The 20,939-nt window shown below is 36.6% G+C and overlaps 5 protein-coding genes across 5 annotated transcripts in view; all 5 read right to left on the reverse strand.

Moving 5' to 3' along the window:
* Window positions 1–700: 700 nt before the first annotated feature.
* On the reverse strand, window positions 701–1,529 carry LOC116004965. The gene is made up of 2 exons (XM_031245168.1): window positions 1,246–1,529; window positions 701–1,116 (listed from the first exon to the last, which is right to left on the reverse strand). The coding sequence occupies exons 1-2, from the start codon at window positions 1,423–1,425 to the stop codon at window positions 991–993; spliced, it is 306 nt and encodes a 101-aa protein (XP_031101028.1). The 5' UTR covers window positions 1,426–1,529; the 3' UTR covers window positions 701–990.
* A 1,047-nt stretch (window positions 1,530–2,576) lies between these two features.
* Window positions 2,577–7,419, reverse strand: LOC116003804. The gene is made up of 12 exons (XM_031243741.1): window positions 7,278–7,419; window positions 6,236–7,114; window positions 5,457–5,581; window positions 5,224–5,343; window positions 4,935–5,022; window positions 4,725–4,816; window positions 4,547–4,651; window positions 3,762–3,871; window positions 3,517–3,604; window positions 3,391–3,426; window positions 3,196–3,283; window positions 2,577–3,009 (listed from the first exon to the last, which is right to left on the reverse strand). Exons 2-11 carry the CDS (start codon window positions 7,023–7,025, stop codon window positions 3,200–3,202), a joined length of 1,638 nt encoding a protein of 545 aa, XP_031099601.1. The 5' UTR covers window positions 7,026–7,114; window positions 7,278–7,419; the 3' UTR covers window positions 2,577–3,009; window positions 3,196–3,199.
* A 932-nt stretch (window positions 7,420–8,351) lies between these two features.
* On the reverse strand, window positions 8,352–9,249 carry LOC116005347 (transcription repressor OFP17-like). The gene has a single exon (XM_031245629.1). It carries the CDS (start codon window positions 9,054–9,056, stop codon window positions 8,472–8,474), a length of 585 nt encoding a protein of 194 aa, XP_031101489.1. The 5' UTR covers window positions 9,057–9,249; the 3' UTR covers window positions 8,352–8,471.
* Window positions 9,250–9,722: 473 nt separating this feature from the next.
* Window positions 9,723–14,353, reverse strand: LOC116004533 (probable serine/threonine-protein kinase WNK4). The gene is made up of 7 exons (XM_031244623.1): window positions 13,806–14,353; window positions 13,075–13,340; window positions 12,199–12,422; window positions 11,834–11,991; window positions 11,435–11,747; window positions 10,498–10,809; window positions 9,723–10,400 (listed from the first exon to the last, which is right to left on the reverse strand). The coding sequence occupies exons 1-7, from the start codon at window positions 13,878–13,880 to the stop codon at window positions 9,946–9,948; spliced, it is 1,803 nt and encodes a 600-aa protein (XP_031100483.1). The 5' UTR covers window positions 13,881–14,353; the 3' UTR covers window positions 9,723–9,945.
* A 2,282-nt stretch (window positions 14,354–16,635) lies between these two features.
* LOC116004751 overlaps window positions 16,636–20,939 on the reverse strand; it is a 6,527-nt gene continuing 2,223 nt past the window's right edge. Inside the window, exons 3-9 of the mRNA XM_031244913.1 lie at window positions 20,425–20,517; window positions 20,112–20,294; window positions 19,919–20,021; window positions 19,514–19,693; window positions 17,702–18,831; window positions 17,187–17,578; window positions 16,636–17,099 (exon numbers count right to left, since the gene is read on the reverse strand). Of these exons, the coding sequence (XP_031100773.1) occupies window positions 17,039–17,099; window positions 17,187–17,578; window positions 17,702–18,831; window positions 19,514–19,693; window positions 19,919–20,021; window positions 20,112–20,294; window positions 20,425–20,517 (2,142 nt within the window). The 3' untranslated portion in view covers window positions 16,636–17,038. The remainder of the gene's footprint in view (window positions 17,100–17,186; window positions 17,579–17,701; window positions 18,832–19,513; window positions 19,694–19,918; window positions 20,022–20,111; window positions 20,295–20,424; window positions 20,518–20,939) is intronic.

Raw genomic sequence — 20,939 nt, forward strand, 5'->3', positions numbered from 1 at the left:
AGATTGTCTATTCTCCTACCATACTATCTCCAATGGAATCAAATGCTAGAAAACAGACCTTGCTCAAACATGCCCACACTACATGAACAACCAAGCAATACTCTTTCTATATAAAATGCTAAGGCGCTAAGCCAAACACGATCGGCTATTTCAATTTTTCAATTTTCCAAATTAGAGAAATGGACAAGTAAACCTATTCAATTTGTTTTCCGTTTTCCAATTTTTCCAACAAATGGAAAATTTATCGAGTTGCTGTGTTAGTAAATACACCCACCCTTCAATATACTTTTATGCCTAAACATAAAGAATATGAGCATACTAACCATGAGTCTTCAGACTTAATTATGTTTAGATTAGAAATTTTAGACATGAAAGAAGCATGGGCAAACTACTATCATTTCTGATCACATGAACACTACACTTCTTCAAATATATGTTCCCATTTCAAACTGACAAAATGCAGTAAACAATAGAGTGCAGCAGAGAGTTTCAGTAGAAGAGAAAATAGGGAAGCTCCATTACTGTGTTATGGTTCAAGTGAATACAAGAAGAAGATACAACTTGTTTATATGGGAAGAAAAAAACGGTTATAAACACCAAAGTTATTAGCCAAAGCATATGAAACATACCTTGTATCTACCCATAAAACCCTATAAATGCAAACAAGCTCAATAGTGGAAGCACAAATATCAACTCCGAATTATAGCAAGTAAGTTTCTATTTTCATTTTGATCAAGCTGAATTCTATATATCAGCAGTAGAATTATTTTTGCTTAAAAGATACTGAGTAAAACAATAGGCAAGTTCATACACTATACAGGACCTTTACTATAGCAAGATTACAACCTTTTTTCTTTAGCAGATCATCATTGCAAGCTTTCTGCAACTTCAATCATAATCTATAAGCATACCTAATGAAATAGAATACGAGAAGAGGGATTTGATTACAGAGGTTTTGAATCAAAGAGCTTTAAAGCAGTCTGTTTACCATTAAAATTTAAGATCATCGGCACGCTTCAAATTCAAATTCGAAGATGAAACCAAATGCCTCCAAACGTATCTGCCGCTAGCCATGTCCACGAAGGTCCAAAATCCGTTCCCTATCACGCCGCACACCTACAATTTTATCGCATTAAATTTGGATTAATATTCGGCAAATTTCACGAGCAAATGCTACTCCGTATTTAAGCTTCTGATTTTGGAGGAAATTTTCTAGAAAACGAACAAATAATTAACAAACGATACCTTGGAGCAGATTGGAAGAGAACTTGAGGAAGACAACGACGAAGCAGAGTGGAGCTTAACCGGAGTTTCGTCTGCGGCGTGGCTCTGATAGTCGTCACTAGGAGTTTTGAGGTTTCGGAAGGCGAAAAATCCGGCGAGAGTTACAGAGAGAAAGATGAGAATGATTCTCAGCGGACACATATTTGCTTTCTCTCTCTAAGTTGTAGGGCCTTTAGAGAGAGAAAATTTAAGACGGAAATGAAAAAAGAAAAAAACGACGATCAACCGTCAAGCATGAGGGACCGAGATAACAGCCCGCTTCTTGTCGCATTTTATAGGACAAAATAATTTTTTTTTTGAAAACATAGTACAAAATAATTAATTAAAGGCGAAATGGTCTTTTTTGAACCACAATAATTTCTCATAAAACATAAATAAATTTATTCCATCAATTACAATTTTTTTTGGCAGTTTTCACTTACCCACACTTCAAAAATAATTCTTTTCAATAAAATAATTTTTTTAAAAAATTCTTATTATATAAGAACAAAATTTTGTTACTTACAAATAAAAATTATAATCATATGTATTTTCCCCCTTATTATGCTAATATTTGCTTTTGTAAAATGGAATTAATCAAATCAAGTCGTGATTAGATTTAATTCAAAAACTCCAACCTCCAATCAAGTCTCTATGGGACAATATTTTCATTGCACCTGTAACATAACCTAAAACTTTTTGCACTCACTTTGCATCCAAAGCGATCGATAATTCGATACCTTAAAATATATATATATATATATATATATATATATAGAGAGAGAGAGAGAGAGAGAGAGAGCTATGGCAATTTATATCCAACTACTTCCTCACTAGTCAATCTTATAAAAATTAAAATATAGGTAACTATCTATGTTTGAGATAGTATCACCATCTTGGTTACGTTGAACTCGACGCACATAATTTTTCTAGTGCGATAGGGATTTACTTCTCTGATCTTGTGTAGTACGTAGTAAACTAGTGCAGTTTACTTCTCTAATCTTGTGTAGTAGTAAAATAGTAACTACAATTTTTCTCAGTAGGAGGTAGACCATGTGCGACGAACTAGACCAAAAAAATGTTAACAAGAATTGAACTTGTGACTTTTTAGTACGAAAATCGTACTCTACTCACTCAGTCACCCTTTAAATCAAACAACTTTTTAATTGTATATAGTTAATCAATCATGATATATTAAGTTAAAGGCATATTTTTTTACTTATGTAGTACTCCGTATTACTCAATTTGAAATACACAGGGAAATGGTGCCACCGATTACACCCCATATGGAAAGGGGTAGGTTCGAGTCTCAGTAAAGATAATATTGACTCTTTGTGCTTCAATAGGTTGAGAAAGTAGTTATAAACAGCATTGTAACAGAAATGCAACAGAGTCCGTAGTACTCAAAAAAAATAAAAAAATTACACAGGGAAATGGTATATACCCAACCCAGGTAAGATGTCACTTGTCTCCAACAAAACAGGATTTGAAGCATCAAGAATTGATCAATACTTCCCTAACTAAAAAAAAATTGGTAGCCATAACCAAATTGATAATCAGATATCCCACAGAGCATGGGAGGATGCTTGTTGCAGTTCACCGTACATTCATCGCACTGCAGTATGCAGCTGCTGAAAGATGTTGGTTGGATCTAGATATGCTAGCCCTTCACAGATCACACCAAACTTTCCGAATCTGTAAAATGGAGCATCCCTTTTGGAAGGGTGAGTAAAAGCCTGTGACATTCTGCGGGGAGGTGAAGGAGGAGAAGAGGGAAAGTAAATAATTCAGCTGGGAACATTGAATAGAGCAGCAAGCAAAAAACCGGGCTATCATCGCAGTATGTTTGTGCACTTAAAACCACAACTTGGTGCTGTGATTTAGGAATAATACACAACAATCGGGATGAAAAGAGGGATGCCCAAAAGTTACCTTTCTATGGTTTTGCAAACCGAGCAATTTTAGCAAGCACAGTTCGTAAACTTCTGATACCAGCCCCAGATTTTGAGCTGACCATCATCTGAAAAGAAAAACAAGAAAAGAAGCATACAAATATATTTGGGTTTCTTCCTAGAAAATGTGCAAAGGCTTCAAATGAAATAAACTATTCCATTGTGCTGTTAATACCAGAGGTTGAACCGCAGACTTGCTTGCCTTGAGGTTCTGCAAGATTGGGTCGCAAATGAGAACATCAGTGTTACCATGGAGTTGACAAACATTTCAATTAGAAATCAGTTAAATCACTAAATTCACCTCTTCTATTTGCATTGCACGGCGTGCAACATCAATAGGGAATACAGTATCAGTCTTGGTTAAAATAATCTGGTATTTTGTTTGAGATCTGTGAATGACGTAAAATTACCAAGTTAGACTCCATAATGTTATGAAGAATGGGACTGCTCTTCTACGATAGACTGGCAGGATGTGCAATGCCCAAAAAATTGGATCTTTTACTGTAGATTGAAAAATAAAAATAATATTGATATGTATGCTATCACCTTTCCATCAATTCAACAAGTTCATGATCCCTTGCCTTCATACCCCATTTAGTATCGATGAGAAGGCATACTCTCTTTAGGCCAATCCTTGTAGAGACATACTCTTTCACCTGAAATTTCAAAGGTTTTAGAAGACGCATATTGAATGTTTCACAATTCTTTGAATTAAAATCAAGAAACTATAAGGTCAGGCAATTGTAATGAAAACCGAAATTGTTATTAATCCATTAACCAACTCAATAATGGTTATTTATTTTACATTATTAATAACTAAATTAAAGAACACATCCTTCAGTCTAAATATGTATATAGAATTGCCAATTTCTCTATTTTGAGGTAGAAACACAGAAAATGCCTTGAATATTTAGTATTTAGTGAACATTATATAGCTAGTAAATATATTATAATAAGTAGCTAGCAGAGCACAACTTACTAAGAATGTGTCATATTTGCCTTTCAAAAACAAAGAATGAAGTCACAAGTTATACAGTCAGGCATGCTGATGGATCTATTTGGCATAGAACTGTGAGGTCATAAATTTATGGTTTTACTTGTATCCAATAAAGCATCACTCAAACAAGAAAACCCTAAAGATAAAGAGGCGCCAAGTTAATAAGTAAAGTACATCTATACAAGCTGAATAGCCTTTATTAATATAGACCCTTTTGACTGGATTAGGATTTAATCTATATCATTACATACTAGGGAACTGCAATATTTTGGCAGTACTGGCTTGCTTAATGCAAATTAAAAAGAACAAAAGCAGAACTCATTAGCATACTCACAAGCTCCTCCCAAGCTTCCTTCACGTCTTCTTTTGCATAAGCAAAACCATATCCAGGCAAATCAACCAAGCAGAGCTTTTGGGCAAGTTTGAAGAAATTAATTGTCTGCATCAAGGTCAGCTGTCATTTCAAATGCACTACAGTTCCTATATTTCAGTCAAATGAGAAAAGAGATTACTTGAGTCAATCCAGGCTTATCTGATGTCCGTACGACACCCCATTGCCTTGTCAATGCATTCAGCAGAGATGACTTCCCTACGTTTGATCTTCCTATTCCAATTCAAGGTAGGAAATTTACACCAAATGGTCACAAAGTAATGAAGGCATAAGCTCACGTATAACTAGCTAGTGCTTTCTACAAAAGAAAACAGAAAATAATACAGCAAACCTGCAAATGCAATTTCTGGCAGATCTGGCGGGGGAAAAGATGAAGAGATTTTTGCAGCAGCAAAAAAAGTTAATTTATTCCTGAATACCTGCAGAGAGCCGAAATGTAAAACCGATTAATGTACAATGCAGCACACAGAATATCCAACTCTAAGGTCCCTCAACTCAGAACTGAAGAAGATATCATCCATCATCTTATTGGTGGGGATAAACTGTTAATTCTGAATCTTTCAACTCATAGAACTAAATAAGTTACGGTTAAAAGAATATTGCAATAAATTTAAGTTTACCGGTTCTTCAATCCGTTCCCTTTCTGAGCTTGTTGACATTGGTATATTATCTAAAGGGGCAGAAAGCTCCACATTGTAGCCTGCCCTTCTTAACATAATTTCACGCCTACGACCTAATAACTGCAAGAGAACAACAAATTATCCATAAAAGGATACTTGATGTTACCCAAAAAAAGAAAAAGGACCAATAAGCATGCAATTCAAACATACAAAGCCTGGCTAGAATAAATTACATTCTCTTCCACAAAGGAAAGGATGGAAGGGCTAGGGCGTATAGCACGAAACTGTGCATTCTTCGACATTTCAGCATTACTCTTTTGCTCTATGTCTTCTTTCTTCTGTTTATTATTATTATTATCTGAAAAGCAAGCACAAGAAAGTTAATAAGCAAGCAAGAAAACAGTCTTATTTCAGCATTACTCTATTTCCAGTCTCTATACTTTCAATGAGATCCATAGAGAAACATGCAACAAGTGAAAGCATTGGTATCATCAAATGAAGAGCCTAATTGAGCCAAAACTAAAAGGTAGTGCAAGCCTGGACGTAGTGACAGGCAGCACTACACACTTTCTTGCTCCATGGGATGATTTTTATTTTATTTTTTAAAAGGACAACTCACAACTGGTTCCTTTATGTTAATGACCAAAAATAAATATTGGTTTCACAATCTCAAGGCAATGGTAACTCCATAAGATCCGGTGGCAAATATGAGATATAGCACGTAATAAACAAGAAACTACAAATGCATAAACCTATGTGTAACAAAGTTTACAAAACAGTGAAGCACTTCCAAATCCAGTTATGACTCAAACTGAATAACTAACCCATAGCTACAAGATGAATTAAAGAACACTTTCTATTCAATACAACCTTTAGTATTGTAACACCAGAAAGTCTTGCAAAGAAACAACACTTTCCACTAAGATAAAAAGGGAAGGGATGAAGTAAATAAAGAATGGCTATGTAATACCTGAAACAATATAAAGGGGAAAGGAACCTTGCTGATACTAACCATTCATAGATGTGCCATCATCTAGTCTCTTGTTTGAGATATCATGAGGATCAATGCGGATTCCTTTCTTTTTCTTCTTTGGCCGCTCTGTTATGTCTATATTATCAGCCAACCCCTTTTTGTCCTTGGGCTTTGTCTTAAGAGATTTCTTGAGAGACTCAACTTTTTGCTCGTTTTCGTTCTTATTTGAATTTGTTCTCACTTCAGATCTGCTTTTGGCATTGACATTAGTCATGGAATCCCCAATGCTATTACCCTTCCTTACAGTCTTAGATTTAGCTCTTGATTTTTTCTCATCAAGGAACTCACCTTCCTGGGATTTCCTTCCTCTTGGCGATGAATCTCTCCTACTAGACCGCCCAGAGACATGATAATCTTCATTTTCTCTTTGCTTTCCTGTATGCGTCTCAAGTTTAAGCTTATTCCTGCCTAGCTTAGATAAAGACTTTCTGTTCTGTAACCCCATATTGGCATCCAATGCTCTTTCCTCATCTGTATTTCGACCAGCAGAAATTCTCTTCCTTTTCCCACCAGAAGACAATGACTTGATATGACCATCCTCCTCAACCTTCAATATTTCCTTCCTACCTCTCTTTCCAGGCGTAATCTCACCCTTGAAAGAGATATCAACTGGTTTTCTTACCCTACTTCCAGTTTTCTTACCTTCTGTAACACTTGTTCTCTTTGAAGTGGTGGTAACAACACTGCCATTACTGGCCTTCGATTTACCAGCTGAAACTTTCAGTTTCTTCTGAACCCTAGTGTTTTTCAACCCCGTTAGCGCTGGCATCGTTGTAAAGTACTAATTCAAGTGATACAATCAGAATTTCAAAGCTCAAATCAAGCAACCAGGAACAGAACCAGACAATCAGAGCACAACTGCGGAAGAGAAGCAATGTAAATACATTATACGTCTCATTTCCATAAACACTTGCACACATTGATAGGCACACGATCGAATGAATTCCACTGGTATATACAGAGTAAAAGTCCAAGTTTCATAATAAAACAAAGCCTTACAAATAGGAAAACACAATAATACCTTTATTTTTGCATGTATTTTGTGTTAAGAGCATTTTCCGGTGTTGCAGAGATCCTTTTTGGCACCGTTCGCCGCCGCTTGCGGTGGCTCTACTGCTCTCACTTCAGAGCTGCGGGAAAATCGCCGTCGATGTAGTGTTGAATCACCGTAGCGTCGATTAATTTAAGTCGACAGTCTATGGCCCATATGCTGTAGCTTAGCCCAAATCTATTCGTAAAAATAGAGCCCAAAAGATATTGCTTAGTTGTTAATTTGTTATACAATTTAGTTTATAATACTACCTCCGTCTCATTTTGGTTGTCCGATTCCTTTATCAGGTTATTTTTAATCTAATTTTTCATAATATTAAGTTTAGCATTAATATATAAAATTTATATATTTAGAAACTACACTAAAAATACTATTAAACACAAAAAAATAAATTTAAAAATAAAAAAAAATTACTAAAGAAAATAAGTAATAAAGAAATAGTTGATTTGACCAATGAATAGTAAATAGGACAAGTAAAATGGGACAGAGGGAGTATTTAAAAACCAAAAATTCTCGAGCTAATACATCTATATGAAAAGTAGGCGAGTGACATGCTACTCTCCACAACTTAATAAATAACGGACTTCCCTAGTTAAAGCGTGGACAACACCTTTCGCAGACCACTTAACAAACGAAAACTTTAGACCATCAAACGTGCGGTGGCTACAAGTTCTTTTATATCATTTACCACCAACCCAAATGCATCATACACAACCTCTCCCTGAATAGGGAATAGCAAGCACCACCGGTTGGGCATCTATCTCCACTTTCACCCTGTCCGTCCTAATACTTTAACTAGGAGTCGTTAGGATCCCGTCGTGTATGGTTGTCATCTCTATTCATGATATAATTTGTTGCAATTGATCTACATGTTGAACATCATCAAATATAACCAATAAATATAATGCACTTTTTAAGTACGGAATATCTGTTTAGATTTTTAGTAAAAATGAAACACATCATTCAATTTGATATATCAGATCCAATATCATGCAAAAAGTGATAAGTTTGTATACATGTACGTGTTGCTTGAAGCCCACACATCTAAAGAATAATATGAGAATCATCACCCACACCCGCAATATAACTTCCGTGTGCATGGGAAGGAGTAATGAATTTCTTCAATTCTTTTGATTATAATAACTGAGACAAAAAGTAATTTCATTAATTCCTATTATGATTCTTCAAGTGTAACTCGATGTTAGGATCAACGTTGTCGGAAAACACATCCTTGCATAACTCTCTATAGAATCTGCAAACAAGATCCAAGAACACCGGACACCTCAGATTCTCCCAGCAGTAAACCAAATCCTCAACATCCATATTCAAATCCCTAACCCCCATTCTCCCTTCTCCGGCCACTATCCCCGCCAAGCACTTCTCGAACCTTCTACACGCATCGCCGCCGTCCATCTCGTCCGGAATCCGCCCATCTTCCCGACCATTATTCCTCACATACGCCGGAGTCAAAGGAGAGGGAAACGGCGCCTTCTGATTAATCGTCGTGTCCGAGTAGCTCTTCAGCTCCATCGCCTCATCTTCGTCGTCGTCCTCTCTCTCCTTCCTTAAATATCGGAAAATACTTCGCCGGATGCGGCGTTCGCCGGCGATTCTGCGCTGTCTTGGACGGCGGAGCCGCCGGCCGACGGAGAGAGAGTTTCGGAGCCTGAATTTGAAGAGGTGAAGCATTATTTTCTTGAATGGGGAGAAGATGAAACGCTTGCATGAAGATGTGATCATCAGCTTCATGTCTACTGTGGTTTAGTTTGATCGATGATCGGTGTAGTGTAGATTAAAGTCTGTGTAATTAATGTTTTATATGTACAGAAACTGAACTGATGAAGAAGTAATGGGATACACGTCCAGAAATGATATGATGTTGTTGGTGAAGAAAAGTGGGACACCATCAACTCACAAACCATTTTTTTTTTTTGAAAACCTATTCATTCAACACTATACATGGCTGCATTATATTTTGAATCTTTTATTTTAAAATAAAATTAGAAAAAGTGTCAAATCCACAAACATTATAAAATTAATAGTATTTTTGCTTATTTTTAGATATTATATTTAAAATATTTTTGGATATGTTTGGTTTAAATAAAAAAATATTTTAGCCCTAAACTATCACACAACTAATGTAGGCCTCATGAGCCTAGGCTACTCAATCTTGTGTGACGGTGACTAGACTTTTACATGTATTATTTTAGATGTGACAAGAATTTAACTTGATGAATTAATCAATTTTAAATCAGGAACAATCTCAGCCAAATTAGTTAGACTATTGACTTAGTAATTATACGGTTATAAATTCGATACTCTTTTTTTTCCAATCGAGAAAGCCAAGGTACGAATTTAGAACTTTACAATTACCATACTCACCAACTACTTGATTGGGCATTAATTGATTGGAGATTATACAACAATAGATCAAGATTTTTTTTGTATTTACATTTGGAGTTTTGACCATTACAAGCTACTCAAGTTGTTCTTACCTCATCAATCACAAAACTGCAGAAAACACACATCAAAATTTAACATAAAAAAAGCTTAGCTTATTTCACTCTCTGAACTCCCATCTCATCAAATCTACCAGTTTTATTATGGTCATATGCCCCTTACCAGTCACAAACCAAGCTCAATTCTCAGAAGAAGAAGCAGCATTTACGCATCGAGAGCTCTTTCTAGACCCCTCGCGAGGGGCTTGGAACCCGATGTTCTCAACAGATCCAACAGTGTTGAACAATCGCCTTTTGCTCACCTCCTCCACCAATGATCGGTGCAGTAGCTGGCTGCGCATATCTACTAGGGATCGGTTCCTTGTTAATCTACGCATCTCAAGCGTGCATTTATCTCGAGAAGTTGAAGCTCGGTTCGTTTCCGGCACGTCCTTGCACGTTTGAGCCGGGGAGTTCCCGGTGCTTGAATTCTCTCCAGGACAGAATCGGGAATGGCTATGCGTAACAGCAACTGATGCCTGACTTTGTTTCCTCGGGCTTATATGATCGTTCTCGTCGCTAGAAACATAATTCAAGTATGAATAGTTACCCGAGCACGAAGAGCCCTCCGAGCTCGTGTCTTCATACCATTCATCTACACACATATATAGAGATAAAATTGACGCTATGATCATACACAATTATAACAAATGAATAACACGGAAGAAAGAGTTATTCACAATTTCACATACCTTGAAGCCATCGGGGACCTTGGCTATTTCCTGAAAACGACACTTGGGATGACGAACAAGATGAGAATGAGAAGTGAGGATTGTGATGTTCGTTATCGCTGTCCTTATAGTTAAGCGCGTGGTAATCAGATGAGTCGTACTGATTCCATTTCTTCCACTGAGGCACTAGGCCAGTAATCTCCCCGTCAATCATATTTGCGATTTCAGTAGGTTTCCAGTCTGTAATTTCTAATTCCTTCACCATTTCAATCGCAACATCAGTTGGGGTGTCGCTTAAAATGTCAAACGGAAAGAACACATTCCTAACAGCACCTGCAAGGACAGAAAATTTTCAAAATCTATACTTTTGGATGACGAGGGACACCCGTAGTCACTATCCGAGTGTGTGCATTGGGTAAACCTCGCCTTATGACTCTAGCCGGTAAAGGATCACAAGGAGGTAAACCATTCTAGGTTTCTCATAGCTGACCGGCTCAAGCTAAGAAGGCCAATAGGCCGCTCCCACTAGGAGTCGAACTTGGGACCTTGGGGTTACCAAGCCAACCATAATCTAAACTTTGATTCTATAGGAAGAAGGGTAACACTTGTGTGAGACTGTCTCACGGGTCACAATCCGTGAGACGGGTCAGATATTTGATTAATGGGTCGGATCTTTGACCTCATTAACTAAATATCTGACCCATCTCACGGATTGAGACCCGTGAGACAGTCTCACACAAATGTTACCCCTTCCTAGGCAAAAACTTGTGTGAGACCGTCTCACTGGTCTCAATCCGTGAGATGGGTCGGATCTTTAATTAATGAGGTCAAAGATCCGACCCATTAATCAAATATCTGACCGAACTTTAGTGACCTCATTCACTTCTAAAACAAAGAGATAACGCATTACAACTAGCAAGAAGCTTCATAAACCATTAAAGGGAAAATATATATATACCTTCTTTATCAGCGATCTGCACTTTAAGAAAGATGGTTTCATCTTCCGGATTTGACTTCCCGGTGATAGTCATGTTAGTCCTTGGTGCGGCTTCGTTCAAGTTAAGGTCTTCGAATCCAATATTGTCATTTAAAAAAGACTTCTGACATCCAACCATTTTTATTGGCTTCATAATAAAATCATCGATGGCGAGGAATGAATCTACCATTAGCTCTTGTGCTGATAATCTCTTTGAGACGGGTTCCAAGCATTTTCCAATAAATCGTTGAGCTTCCACGTCTTGAACCTTGTAAAATGCCTTCGGTTTTTTACCCTAGGGGAGTATTTCACTTGCCATATTAACAAGTCTCTTGAGAGAATGACGATAGTCAACACATAACATTTCGAATATGATCTTACCGCTGTCACTTTCTTGTAAATTTGAGCGGGATTGGAGCATTCACTGTATGGATATTCAGTCGTGAGCATTTCTAAAATACACATTCCAAATGAGTATACATCGACAAGCTCGTTGTAGTTCTCATCATATAGCTCCGGTGCCATGAACTCCGGTGTGCCTATTACCATAAACACGAGAAAAATAATGATTTTATCTTACCTTAAAAATTTATATATAAAATCCAGATTTTTCTATTTTTCTCTCTCGAGTTTAAACATTAGCCAATGCTCTCTCGTCTCTACTCTCTACTCTCTGCTCTTTGCACTACGAAGCACTCGGGAATAGAACTATTAGCTACAAAAAAGACGCAAATGAGAAAGAATACCTATGACACTATGTGCCCTATGGGATCCACGAAGAATAGTTGCAAGGCCGAGATCACCGATCTTGACTTGTCCAAGATGGCCATTGACAAAAATGTTGTCGCACTTGAGATCTCGATGGATCACCGGAGGATCATGGCCGTGTAAATAAACAAGGCCTTTGAGTATTTGGCGGGCCCAAATCTTAATCGCACAAATGTCTACTTGCTTGTACTTCTTCCTGTATCTGCAGTCAATCGGAAGATTGCATCAATTCCACATTTCCACTTTGTCGTTATCATCAAATGGCCAAAAAAGTAGCAGCACTAGCCCAAGTAATACTCAACACTACTTAACCAGTTCTCTTGACCTACTATTCTTTTAACCTAAACTTTGCAACTTTATTCCGTTCACACGAAACAAAGATTAGAAGCCTCTCAGTATCCAACAGCATTTCACCCTTTTCTCAACAAAACCAGAGTATCAAACATGACTGATTGGATTCACGACACCACTAAAAAAAGCAAAACCCATTAAAGGGAATAGATGCATTCACTAAACGAGTGTTCTCGTTCTCCTCACACTCGCAACACACCAACCTAGCTAATGCAATTTCCCGGGACTAACCATCCCTCGTTCCAGCATACACACAAGCAAGACTCGATAACTATCAGACTACGAGTTTCACGTTGAAACCAAATTCACTAAACGTGTTCTCGTTCTCCTCACACTCGCAACACACCAACCTAGCTAATGCAATTTCCCGGGACTAACCATCGCTCGTTCCAGCATACACATAAGCAAGACTCGATAACTATCAGACTACGAGTCTCGCGTTGAAACCAAATTCACTACACCGTTTCTAACCAAAATGGAAGCACGAAACGAGGCTGGCTTACCCTCTGAGCGTGCCAGAAGTGAACATCTCGGTGATGAAATTGAAGGTCCTGCGCTCGACATCAATCCAAGACGAATAGAACCGGATGATGGAACTGTGACTGAGTGAGCTCAGAAGATGCACTTCCGAGTAAAGCCTCTGCAAATCCTCGGGCGTCTGTAGCACATCATTCAGCTTAATTTGGCTCCACGCCACTTCCATTCCAAGCACTTCATCAATTGCCTTGTACACTGTTTTCATTGCCCCTTTCCCCAGAATTTCCCCCAACTACCCCCCATTTCAACCCAAAATAAAAAGGCCAATAAAACATATCAGAAATCAAGAAAATTGCAATTAAACTATAATTCACAGTCCCATTCTTGAAATTAAATATACTAAAACAAACAAAAGAACTGCTTAATCTTAACCCTTTAAACAGCCACCTACTCAAACTCATAACTTTAAACTTTTCCAGAATTCCACAGCTTTATTCAGATAAATACGAAATTTACAATTAAAAAAAAAACATTACTTTTCTCCTGAATACTACTTTGGAGTATTATTTTAGGAATCTAATTAGTGCAAAAATAAAAAAATAAATAAATAAATTCATGAACTCCATACGCTGCCCATTAATTCATTATATATCCAGTATAGATATACACATGCATGTTTACATATAATGAAAACAATTCATATTAAAAAAAGAACAAGAAAAACTAAAAATATTAATAATTATTAGAAATCACTTACTCGACCATAGCGACCAGTGGGATCAGTTTCGACATATCCGAGGTAATCATCCTCAGCAAATCGTCCCTTGTACATGTTTCTCTAATACGACAGCAATATATATAAAAATACACAAATTCAGCTTAGGAATTTTGTGTTCTTAGTGTTTATGATAAAATTAATAAGGAAAAAAAGAAGTAAGGAGGGAGGGTCTAAGAAATAATAATCCTGGGTTTTCCCTCGTGGTTTTCATAGGAGAAGACTCGAAAGAGAAGGCAAGGGAGACTTGAGCAGTCAATCCTGTGCATGATATTCCCCCCCGCCATTGTTGCTTCTCCTCCCAGTTGGAGTGCCACGTCGTAATTCCTGCCCACCATCTCACTTGATTTGATTGACGGAATTCACGAAAACGAAATTTAATAAGGCCGAGGAAGAAAAAAGAGGAACAGCGATGTTTTTTGTACTAGGATTTGACAGGGGGAATGGAAATGTATTAATTCCTTGCTATAATCCCCCCAAAAAAACCCATATTTTTACACCAAAAAAAATTCTGGTTTTTTTTTTTTTTTTTTTTTTTTTTTCTGTGGGTAGTATTAAAGAGTGTTTGTGGGTATTGAGAGAGAGAGAGAGAGAGAGAGAGAGAAAAGAAGAAAGAAACAAGGATGTGTTGGGTTTTGCTGGGGCGGGGANAAAAAAAAAAAAAAAAATTTTGTTTTTTTTTTTTTTTTTTTTTTTTTTTCTGTGGGTAGTATTAAAGAGTGTTTGTGGGTATTGAGAGAGAGAGAGAGAGAGAGAGAGAGAAAAGAAGAAAGAAACAAGGATGTGTTGGGTTTTGCTGGGGCGGGGAGTTAGCGGGGAAGCTTTAAATTGGGGGTGGGGCAGATGAGTGAGTACAGTGAATAGTACAGATGTTAACGTGAGTGATGAGTGATGACAAAAAGGATAGGGTTGACTGGAAGTGGCTTTAAATATTGGGGCCTCATTTTATCTTCAAAATGCATCACGTCCAACGTTGTACCTTGTTGAGGTGTTTGGTAAGATATCATCTTAATTTCATTCTTATCAAATTGCATAAATTTTTTATTTCATTTGGTAGGAGGGAATTACAATTTTATATGGCCGTGACATCTTATATGAGAGAATCATTTCGTGTCACTAAACTAAGGTCAGTAGTATTATTATTATTATTACTCCGTATTATTATACAATGACACTTTAGTCTTTGGCCCTGTTTGGTAAATGGCGGTTGTTATGCCGTGGACCCAGGTCCACCTTGCAAGGTGGACCTGGGTCTACATTCATATACACTATACTCTACATTCACACTTTGTAAACTTCACATTCACACATTACAGGATTATATGTTTAGTAACTATATTACCACTGTTATGCATTCACACATTCAAAACTCTATATTCACATGTCCTATACTCCATATTCACAACTTGGGAACTCCACATTCACACATTACAGGGCTACAAGTTGCTAGAACTTCTTAACTCTATTACAGATTCACACATGCATAACTCTACATTCACGATTTCTATACTCCATATTCACAATTTGAAACCTCCACATTCATACATTTCTGGGCAACTCTACATTCACACAATCATAAATCTACATTCACGATTTCTATACTCTACATTCACACTTTGAAACCTCTACATTCACACATTTTTGGACAACTCTATATTCAGCAATATGTTTACTAATTTTTTTTAAAAAAAAAATGACGTAGTTTTGGACCGAGGTCCACCTTGCAAGGTGGACCTCCACAACATAATTTGCCGGTAAACGGTTGTTGGCTGATTTGGTTGGCTGTTTGGGTTAGAAGGTATGATTTGTTGATAATATTAGCTGATTGTAAAAAGTTGTTTGATAAATTAGCTGTTAGCTGATACCTATTTGGTATAATTTCTTTTCTCAAAAAGCTAATTGAAAAGGCTGTTTTGAGTAGCCTTTTGAATTTTAGCATTTTGGAGTTACAAAAAGCTTATTAACCAAACAACTAATAGTGGTTAAATAAGCCAAAATTAGCTGATAGACTGATTATTTACCAAACAGTGTCTTTATTTACTACATCCATTTCAATTTTCAATGATTCTATTGATATCTACCAAACAATTGAATTTGAATTCTCATCTTATTCTTTTCTTAGTGCACGTCCTCAACTATTTATTTTTGTCACATTTAAATATTTAATGCACAAGTATATTTTTATAATATATTTGATTTTATTAGCAAAATATCCAACAATCACTTACCAAAAATATAATTATTTTTTTTGAAAGACCAAAAATATAATTTTTCTCTCATCCAAATTGTTAAAAAGACAAACTTTAATATATAATATTGTGTATTTATATTTGAATAGATGATGTTTCTCTTATAACAACCATATACAAGAAAATTTTACATTTTTCAATGAGTAATTACTAAAAAGAATTAATACTCGATTTGGTCTCTCAACTATTATGATTTCACCACTTTAGTCAACTTTTAAATTTGTTCAACTTCATCCCTAACTATACAACTTTTACCTAAGATAGTCCTTTTCCAAACCAAAATAGTCTCAATTAGGATCATATTAGTTAATAATTACATAGTTGAGGATGAAATTTAATAAATTTTTAAAAAATCGGGACCAAAGTGGTGAAATCTAATAATTGAGAGGCCAAATGTATTAACTCTACTAAAAATTTGATCGATAGGATCAAATATGGCAAAAATTAATTGTTAATGACCAAATATAAAAAGTAGATAATAATCGAGGGACTAAAAAGAAACACTGAAATAATTTTTGAAAACACAATATTGAAATAATTGATAAGTGAATTACTAATAGTGATGCAAGATTTAAATAAATTAATAAAAACCCTTGTTTTGAAGAAGAGTCAAACTCTGCATATGCAACGGAATCTAAATCAGTCATACTACAACAATTTTCTTTCTTTTTCTTCCCCCCTTGGACGAATAGAAAAGCATCCAAGTTTGTACATAACATTACCAAACAAGAGAAAAAGAAAAACCTAAATATACTGAAGAAAAAGGGTCAATAATCTCTCTCAAGTTTTGTGCAGTATCTATGTTTCTCAATGAGCTTTTGAGAGATCACCTAAGGTTTTTATGGTTTGTTAGCTACTATTTTTCTATTTTTTCTATTTTTCTATTTTTCTATTTTTTTCTATTTTTCTATTTCTCTATTTTCTCAGCAGGTATACAAGTTTTTTTTTAGTTCTTTCCTAGCACTCTCACATGGGCAGTGGTGGAAACTCATCTTCATTCTTCAGGTGGAATGACTGATCAGCAAACCTGAAAACACAAATCAGACAGCTCAAGAACATGTCGAGAAGCTACCGTTCTTTCTCTATATACCAAAAACTATAAAAACTTTCATACCTTTCTTTCCTACACAATTCTGGTTTTGCGCTTGGCTCTTTGTCAGAGAGAGTAGTTGGGGTACGATCACGGGAAGAGCCTGAGATAAAATCTTCGGGAATTTTTCCTAGAGATCCAAATTCAATTCCGCAGAGCAAATTTGAGAGACCATTTTCATCAGAATCTCCCGCTGGATGATGATCATATTGGTTGGGTGTAGAAAACTTCCCGCGTTTTTTACAAGAAGGTTGAGCATGTGAGAACTCTTGGCTACCATCATTTTCCAAACAGTTCGCCTCGGACAACACTGGAACCCATCCATTGCTATTGGTGCCGTTATGGAACTGAACATCACTGCCAAATTCCTTGTTCCTACCCTTCGTTTTCCAAGGTCTCTCCCTGAAAGAGTGATCCTGTACGATAGTTCTAAAGTTAGTTCAAGACCAAATTGGAAGCACTTTATCCAAGTCATGCACTAAGATTTGGGCTAATAAGTAGAAAATGATCAAACTAAGCTAAAATGAAGAAGAAAATACCATATTTGGTACAAAAGGTTCTGGCAGTGGCGCTTTTGGTTTCTCTTTAGAACGAGTAACAGTGGATGGTGAATGGTTGGTCGGTGAGGAAACGAACGGCCTTACAATCACAGTACTCATATTTGTTTTAGCGACTGAATTTTGTCCAAGTGTACTTGATTGCTGAACAGCATTGCAGAACACCTTGTTTTGAAAGTGAGATTGTGTCGAAGGATCAAACAACGATGCCATGAATGCATAACCATGGCAACACTGACCATATATCAAACTCCTAATGTGGCTGTCATAATCCCCAGTGAGGTCAGCTAAAGGATTCAAAACTTCCAAATCCCCAGCTATGCTAGCTAAGTCCCTTTCCCTAAAATCGAGGGATAAGCTTTCTAAAATGCTGGTCTTTGGAGTAGAGGTTGCTGAATCACCAGAACATACGCTCTCACTGTAATCTGTCACAGACTGGTATATGCTGCTATTCTCCAAAGGAAACTCTCCTTGGTCTATCCATGAACCAAATCCTGGCTTCCCATAAACGTAATCAAATTGACCACTTTGGAAGACGGCCCAGTTCTTGCAACTCCCATTTACGGCACACGATTTAAGGGAGTGAAATTCGGGAGCGGAGTAATCTAGACCAGATAGAGAATCACTACAATTCCCACTTGTTGAACAGTTAGACATGCTATTTGCAGAACTAGGATTTAAGGCATGGGGGCATGCAGGTTCATCTGTATCACCAGATAGACCATGTCCTGAAACAGTAGCCCCAATTGTTAAGCTGCTACACTCAGAGACCGTTTTCATCAACTTGTTCGCTTCATTTCTTAATACTGAACCGCATTTATCTTCCCATTCAAAATTATCATTTTCACAATAGCCAAATGATGAATTCAAAGGCATTTCATCCTCGGAGATAAATTCAGCAGGGGAAGGTGAAGACAATACCCCAGAACCATTAGGGCAAAATTTTAGGGAAGAGTGCTTCAAATTATAAAAACGATTGTGTCCATGCCTATCAATGGTGTTTGCAAAGAACTTTGTTATCCCATCTCCAATTTTATCTGGAGAGGATAAGAGAATCCGGCCAAGCTTGCGGGCTCCATACTTGAAAGCACTACGTATGCGATAGTAATTGCCTGCACATAACCAAATTTAATAGGTTATACATGATACAAAAGACCATCACAACTTAACAGTGCAAAGATCAAAAGTTTGTACATATTAAAGGACCATGGCATGATGACATGAGCAATTTATTACTGAACATCATCTTAGCTTTTGTTTGGGGAATCAGAAAATTCTTTAAATTAGATGATGAGGGAGAGCATCATTGCTTATATTTTTTATAACTGAATAATCCCACTTGATCGGGAAATTTTCTTAGAGACTCTTTGATAATTCCAGTAAGCTTCTCTTTCAAACAAGAATATTGTTAACAAGTATTGACAATAGGAAGAGGAATTGAGTATTAAGAATCTTAATGTCATTAATGACACGACACAGTCACACAGGAAAAATTGATGGGTCCAAACTAAGTTTTCATATATTACAGAACAGATTGTAAATAAAAGTGATGGGATTAACTATCCTCTCATTATTCTTCATTAAATAACTAGAATTAACAGTACCTTCAAATTTAGTGGTTATCACTTTGTATGACCAAAAGGACAAAAATAGGTCATAATATTTTGCATTCATTCTCATTGATTCTCTACTAATCAAACAACTAAGGGGGGATTGGTTCCATAGTACAGGTTTATTTTCCAACTAACAGAAAAATCTTGTACAAATTAAGTAAATCATAGAAGTTCATTGTACCTCGATGAACACTGCGCCCAAGATTGTTGGTTTCATTCAATGGGTCAATTATATTGAGATGCTTTTGTTTAAATACTCTTGTGTTACCAATGACTCTTGATGGAGCTGAGAACATTTCCATACAATTCCTCAAAAATTCTTCGCTAAGCAACAGATTCCCTCCATTGTCAGGTATGCTAACTGCAAATGAGAAAGAATCCAATGATGAGTAAACTGGCAAAATAAAGAAACACAATTCATCATCCACCTGAACAGAAATGTACTCAGTAATTAAAAAAGAATTATCCATCCACAAATCCACACTCACAGAAAGAGATAAATGGCATATGCACAAGTGTGCAAACACATACCAAATTCACAAACATTAAAGAACAGCCAGCTTTAAAGGATAAAGTTACTGCTTACCCACAATCTCAGGAAGGGATGCCTTGCAAACCGGTCCATTCAAACTAATGCAGTATTTCTCCCAATCAAACCTGCTGTAATAATCCAAAAATCTATAGAGAACCTAAAAGAATTTGAACAACTATAATCAGCTAGACTTGCAAATACTTCTCCATCATAGACAAAGTAAGCATGTTAAGTCACTGGCAATTACCGCTAGAGGACCATTTAAGGATGAATGGAAAAACTGGAAGATATATAAGATCAGTGTTTCCAATGCATATGTAGAAATCAAACCATGATGAGAACCAAGAATCCGGCTTTCATAATAACACCAAGATTTTATCAGCATAATACTGTGCTTAAAGAGATGATTCTTGCCAACGAGACGATCCACCTGGATGGGATTGTACAAACAGAAAAATTAGCAAGAACAAAAAATAATCACCAGAAATAATAGTCCAGGAACCAATCATTCTTTCATTGCACCATGCCACCATAGCTGTTCAATGTATTCAATGCTTTACCTGCTCAAGGAAACAGAGTGAGCAGAGACCTCCTAACTGATTAAAAGATAGATCAATGACAATATCCTGTATCAGACATTTAACAAGTTTGACCTGCCATCAGAAATCCAATCATCTTAGTAGAAGGAGATGCCAAAGATCATTAAAAAGGGTTTAGAAGTACAATACAACGCATAAATGATTACATTTGAAGATATGTTTTGTTTTCAAGTTATGCATAAGGCTATCAACTAACCCATCGCCTAAACCCACTCATTCCGATACCCATATTAATCCCCACCCTACCCCATCACCATCACAACCCACCCCCGCTTCACCTCCTTTGGTCAACCACACAAATCATCTTCTTTTATCCAAACTCTCTAATCATCACTACATTGACATACAACTGACCACACCCCACCACCACCTATGATCCACCAGCCGTAACCAACTTCTTTAAAATCTCATTATTGTCAATTCATGCACTGTTTTTTTTTTTTTTTTTTTTTTTTTTTTTTTTTTTAAAAAAAAAA

The sequence above is a fragment of the Ipomoea triloba genome, chromosome 14, assembly GCF_003576645.1.
Source record: "Ipomoea triloba cultivar NCNSP0323 chromosome 14, ASM357664v1".
Lineage (NCBI taxonomy): Eukaryota > Viridiplantae > Streptophyta > Magnoliopsida > Solanales > Convolvulaceae > Ipomoea > Ipomoea triloba.